Here is a 6366-nt window from a genome sequence, read left to right as displayed (position 1 = left end):
GCTAAGGCAGGCTCCGGGGAAAACCACTGGCATCCAAGGGATGGAAGATGGAGAAGAGAAATGAGAGCCGGCTGAGTAGACACCCTCGGAGGCAGAGCAGGGACAGAGCCTGGAGGATATGGCCAGCAAGGGTCTGCACTGCCCCTGACACACAGACTCCATGAGGACCTCAAGGTTCTCATGTTTCTGTGGATAGACCTCAAGCTGTAGGTGTAGGTTTGTGCAACATACGCTGTTGGAGGACCGCAAGCAGAGGTGACAGGTCTGATCTGCCCGCCCTCCCCACCCAGGCACCCTGAACACTCCTTTCCCTTGACACTCACCCCAAATTTAATCTTAACTGCTATGCCCAATGCATGGGTGGGGGTCTGTGGGCCTGGGTGTGCATGTCTGGTGGAGCAGCCCCGTTACAGGCTGCATTTAAATGGGGCAGGTGTCAGGTCTGGACAGCCCAGGCCTCCTGGAGATGACGACCACAGCTCATGGAGACCCCGGCAAATCTGACAAGACTTGGGGCAGCGAAAAGAGCTTTATGGAGTTGGGATACACTTAGGTTAACTTACCCCCAATACAGATCTCTACAGTGAAATGTTTATAGCCTAGAAACATGAACACCTAGAGGAAAAGGGAACACAAACACTCTTCTGAGGAGCACTGTCTTCAGCAACTCAAGGTGGGCACTTAGAGTTCGCAGCCCACATCTACACCTAGGAGAAGACACTCAGGGTTGGGGTGTCTTGAAGGATGACAGGGGGGTCCAGAAGGAGGCGGATGGAGGAGCTGCTTCAGGCCAGGGATGGAACGAGCTTCCTCTGCCCGGTGCCTGGGCAAGCAGCACATCACTGCATGGGAAGAGAGAGAAGGAGTGAGGGAGCTTCTATCCTGGAAGCCAGGTGACTGGAGAACCCAGCCCCACCAGACCCACACGTCTCCTCACCCACAGTCACCACCCACTTGGAGCTGATTAACCAGTATTGCCAGAAGTGAAATGACACCTCTCAGCTCAGAGGAGGTAAGACAGAGGCTGCTGGCTCCCGGCTCAGACTCAGGGTTGCAAAGAGCCCAGAATCTCCAGATTTAGGCAAAGCCTCAGGGCACAGTGTAAAGGACATTCAGGATGAGGGCATGGCAACCACCATCCTCGCCAGGATCCCTGCCTCTCCTGACCTCAGAGCCATCTCCTACGTGTAGAGCCCCAGGACAGGGCAGGGGCCCAGTGCTTCAATATTGGGATGCAAGTCCCCCCTCTCTGCAAATGTTTCTTCCCACATGGAAGCTGGAGAGTCTCCTGGATTACTCATTCCTGAAATTCAGCCCCAAATGGAAGCCAGGCAGCGGTCTAAAGGCTTCTCTCTTGGTAAGCTACCACCTTGCTAATTCTTGCATCTGTGCCCGCTCTGCACTCCCCTGGCCACCAGGACAGGGTGCCCACCTGGAGCAGCATACTGAGGCCCAGGTTGCGGTGCCTCCTCTCCAGCTCCGACACAGCCTGCAGCAGGGACCTGAACCTCTCCGCTGGGTCCTCATCCTCGTCGTCCAGAGACCCTTCCTCTTTCTCTGCTTCCTGCAGGAAGCGCCCCTCCTCCTCAGCAAAGAAGGCCCGAAGCTTCTTGTAGTCAGTCAGGGCCTTCTTCCTCCGGTCCATCACATGTCCCTACAGGATGGGTGGGTGGCAGGGAGGGATACCCGTGTCCTCGGGCTACCCCGAGACACCACCCCCCACCGCCCCACCACCGACCACCTCAAGGGAGGAGAGTCCCCTGACCGCCCTGCCAAATAGGGTCAGGGGTACACAGCCACGTTTCCTTGTTCACATGGACTCCAACCCCACCCCACTTGCCTTCCACACAGCAGCGGCGGACTCAGCCTGGCCATGCAGGTCCCGAGCATCGTTCAGATCTTTCTTCATGATCTCCACAGATCCCTTGTTCTCCTGGAAAGAGATGCTGGTTATGGGGTGTGTGGCCACTTCTGAAGGTCTGGGGCCCACCTAAGCCCAGTCCAGAGGGACACTGCACCACCAGAATCCCCTGACGGTCCAGAGGCCTCAGTTCATGGTCTTGGCCCACCAGACACCTCAAAACCCTGCAGGCACCAGAGAGGGTGGTCTTAGTGACCAACTATGCTCTCTCCAGTCTGAGAGAAATATTTGTGCTAAGAATCCAACAGGGTAACTGTACACAAGACCATCCATTGGGGTCCCTAGTGTTACTGTCCCCAGCGTAGGGATGGAGGGTGGTCTCTTTGGGGTGAGGATGGCCACACCCAGGGCCTGCCCAGCTCCATGCACTGACTGGATAGGTGGGGTCCTTCACCAGGAGGAAAGAACACCACCAGTCCCCTGGCCACATGCTCTAGCCCCAAGCAAGCCCCTGGATGCTACACTCCACTGTTTACCCAGGAGACCCCAGGACCCAACCCCTGACACATGTACCCTCAAACGTGCTACTCTCTCCCCTCTGGTGGGCAGGGACCACACTGTTTCCACTCCAGGGGCCTGGCTGTCTTTATTCTCTAAGAAATAAAGTTGAGCCCACCACACACACAGCGGGTCCCTGGGATCCCCAGACCCCAGCTGTGACCAGACTCTCCGATGGCAGGTTCCGACCCAGAATCAAGTGCCACATGTAACGGATGAAAGCACAGTGGAAAAGGTTCCAGAACAAAGCAGGTTAAGGGACTCGAGAGAAGACGGAATGGGAGGGGGGCGCACAGGACTCCAGAGGGGCCGATAGCCTCAGGCCCCGTCCCCTAAGAGGGGACTTTGCTCGTGGGGGCAGGGCTACCATAGCGTGACGTCACGCCAGGGGCAGGGCAGTAACACAAAAGGGGCAAGGCATGGGGGCGGGGCCCACAGCAGGACTGTCTGCCCCTGCGGGGTGGGGCAGGCCAGTACAACACTGAGAAGGCGGCAGGGGCATCCTGGGGGGAAGCGGGGGACGATGGGGAGAAAGGGCACTGTCCAGGGATGGGGAAAGGGGGACTGGATACCTTCCGAAGGTAGGGTAGTGGAGAGGAAGCAACTTCTGGGGGTAGGGAATGGGGGAACAAGGCACCGTCCAGGGATGGGAGAAAGGGTTCTGCGCACCGTACAGAGGAAGGAAGCAAAAGGGACAGGGCAACAACTGGGGTATTGGGGGGGGGGTGTCAGAGCACCGTCCAAAAGGTGGAGATTGGGGACCAGGGCGCCATCCGGATAATACGGAGGGGGAACAGGGCGCAGTCTGGGGATGGGAAGGGGGACAGGGCACCCTCCGGGGAAGGGCAGCGCATGGGACGCCGCCCGCGCGCACCTTGCCGCGCAGCGCCTTCCTCCAGCGGGGCTCCCACTCGGGCGGCTCGGGCCCCGCGGCCATGCGGCAAGCGGCGCACAGCGGGCCCCCGTCGGCTCGGCATAGCAGCTGCAGCGCCGCCTCAGAGGCCGGGCCGTCGCGCGCGGGCGCCGCGGCAGCCTCCTCGAGCGCGAGCAGGCGGCGGCTGAGCGGCGGGCGGCCGGGCTCCACAGCGCGCTGCCAGCAGTCATCGGCGCACTCGGGACAAGGGAAGGGCCCGTCCTCCTCCGCCCAGAATCGCACCACGCACGCCCGGCAGAAGCGATGGCCGCAGTCGGCGCGCACCGGCTCGCGAGGCGCGCGCTGGCACAGGGCGCAGGCGGCCTCGGCTGGGCCCGCGGGAAGCGCCAGGGCAGCGGCGGCGGGGCCCTCGAGGAGGGCGCAGACAGGGACGCGGACCGGGGAGCACAGGTGGCTGGGCTGGCGAGGCCGGAGACACGGGGGAAAGCCGGGGACCGGGACGCAGGAAAAGCGCGGCCGGAGAGCCGGGGACGGGGATGTGCGGACGGGGATGGAGAGCAGGGACGAAGGACAAGAATGGCGACTGGGATAGCTGGGCGCCCGGCGCAGGGTCCTGGCAGGCGTGTGCTCCACGCAGGGTCCTGGCAGTGGTGTACTCCAGTCTCCCGGGTCCTGACAGGCCGCTACACTCCGCCTGGGTCCTGGCAGCGATGTACAGTCTCTCCACCCCCCGCCCCGCCCAGCTAACAGTGACGCGCTTCAGTCTCCCGCCCGCGGGCCGACCCACGTCCTTGCACTCTGAAATCTTACAGGGATTGTCACTTCTCCCATAAGTGACTCGTGTGCGAAAGGGAAACAGTTTTATTTGAAAAGTCCATTTTAAACGTCTTTTTTGTAAGCTGCTAGGACCTGAGCTGCAAGCACCTCCTCCGGGCGCAACGCCCACGCGGGGTGGGGACTGGGCTGGAATACGGCCTGCGTGGGACGCTTCCTGGGCACCCTCCCACGTGAAATCGTTCTGTATGCACCGAACCGCGTGTGCCTTCCCCGCGTGCGTAGGTCCGGCGTGGACTCTCAGAGGAACACGTCTTGTGAGGGCCACCCCACGTGGGTGGCCAACGTCCTACCTGGAGCCCAGGCTTTAGGTCCCCAGTTCGCCCCTGAGCCTCAGGCACGGGGAATCCAGCGGCGAGGAAACTCATTGATTCAGAGTGAAGACTTGTGATAAGACCCAGGGCTACCAGTCTCCAGGTCCATACCAGGAAATTCGTTAGCATTTCTTTAAAGACAAAAAAGGTTTAGGGAAGGAGCGGTCTGGTGGTTTGTTTTTGGTTTTTTGTTGTTTTAACCAAGCACTTGGTTTTAAAAAAATGCAATTTTTAATTTTTTAGAAGTGAATCTGGGGCTTCCCTGGTGGCGCAGTGGTTGAGAGTCCTCCTGCCGATGCAGGGGACACGGGTTCGTGCCCCGCCGCGAAGATCCCACAAGCCGCGGAGCGGCTAGGCCCGTGAGCCATGGCCGGTGAGCCTGCGCGTCCGTAGCCTGTGCTCCGCAACGGGAGAGGCCACAACAGTGAGCGGCCCGCGTACCGCAAAAAAAAAGAAAAAAAAAAAAGTGAATCTGTTATTCCGCATAAGTGCAAAATCTTTCTAGGTATTGCTCTTTGGTTTTGTGGGGACTTTTTTTGTTTTTTTTTAAATCTGATGTTGACTTAACAAAAAACACGTAAAAGTTAAGTTTTATTCAGCCACCTTACTGAGGCCTGTAGCCAGGAAATAGCTGTTGACTGAAGAAAATGCACAACCTAGACGTTGAGGGTTATATTTTATTTGGCAGACTTGCTAAGAACCTAAGCCAGGAAGAGAGCCTCTCAGGAGCCAGGTATTATAGGAGTTTTGGCAACAAAAACCAGGTTGGAACAACAAAAGATTACTGTTGAAGAAAACCGGGGGCTTCCCTGGTGGCGCACTGGTTGAGAGTCCGCCTGCCGATGTAGGGGACAGGGGTTCATGCCCCGGTCCGGGAAGATCCCACATGACGCGGAGCGGCCGGGCCGTGAGCCATGGCCGCTGAGCCTGCGCGTCCGGAGCCTGTGCTCCGCAACGGGAGAGGCCACAGCAGTGAGAGGCCCGCGTATCGCAAAACAAACAAACAAACAAAAAAACCAGACATCTTAAATTAATGAATTTAGTGCTTTTTTTTTTAATGTATGGGAAGATACAATAGTCTGGGCTTATTGGAATCATTCCTTTGATAGGGACCTTAACCATCTAGGGCCAGTACCCTGTTTTTCTCCTTTCTGAATCCCCTCAGGGTGCACAGTTGGGGTGGCTGTGGTGCCACAACATCCTTTGTTTACTAATAAGGCAAGCTGGTTGTCTTTATCCACACAGCCTCTCCTTACCTCTGAAGGGACTGGTCCAAAGAGGTAGTGGAGGAGCCAGTATATATTAGAATTGTTTTGGCTGGGAAATACTTGTAGTCAAGCATACATTTTGATAAAAGATTACTGCTAATCACAAGGAACAGATAATCTCAAATTACTGATTTTAGTGCTTTTCTATCTATGGGAAGAATCAAGAATATGGGATCATTGAAAGTATTCCTTAGATATGCATTTTAACTGTCTGGGGGCCTGGTAAATCCAAAGTGCAGAATGTTTCATCATTTTTTCCCCCATCTTGAATTCCCCTCAGGGCACACTGTTAGTGGGCGACTGTAGTGGGTTGCAACTTACCTCTTTCTATAACAGGGTGATGAGTGACACTCTATTCTCTTTGTTTACACTGGCATAGACTTGAAAATGCACTAAATGAGCGGTTGGAAGTGTGACTGGAAAACAGGTTAGTTCTGTGGAGCAATTGTTAGAAGGAGGAAAGCACTTCAGGCCGAGCCTAGCTGATTTGTTGGGTAGACTAGGAACACAGTGGAGAGAAAAGTGGGGGAAAAGTAAAAGAAAATCAATGAGCAAAGGCCATGATAATTCAGTGAGTGTGAAAAATAATCAGGCACAACCATTAAAGGCAAATAACCAAACTAGGAAGATGTCAGCCACAAATATACAAAGAGTTCA

General features: G+C 56.4%; 1 protein-coding gene across 1 annotated transcript; it reads right to left on the bottom strand.

The window, feature by feature from the left end:
* Window positions 1-510: 510 nt before the first annotated feature.
* Window positions 511-4550, bottom strand: RNF187 (ring finger protein 187). The gene is made up of 5 exons (XM_067730241.1): window positions 4535-4550; window positions 3294-3994; window positions 1841-1933; window positions 1433-1654; window positions 511-842 (listed from the first exon to the last, which is right to left on the bottom strand). Exons 1-5 carry the CDS (start codon window positions 4548-4550, stop codon window positions 840-842), a joined length of 1035 nt encoding a protein of 344 aa, XP_067586342.1. The 3' UTR covers window positions 511-839.
* Between the last annotated feature and the right edge of the window lie 1816 nt (window positions 4551-6366).

This window comes from Pseudorca crassidens, chromosome 3 (genome assembly GCF_039906515.1).
Source record: "Pseudorca crassidens isolate mPseCra1 chromosome 3, mPseCra1.hap1, whole genome shotgun sequence".
NCBI lineage: Eukaryota > Metazoa > Chordata > Mammalia > Artiodactyla > Delphinidae > Pseudorca > Pseudorca crassidens.
Note: the sequence above shows the minus strand (reverse complement) of the source record. Positions and strands in the feature narration are given on the sequence as shown.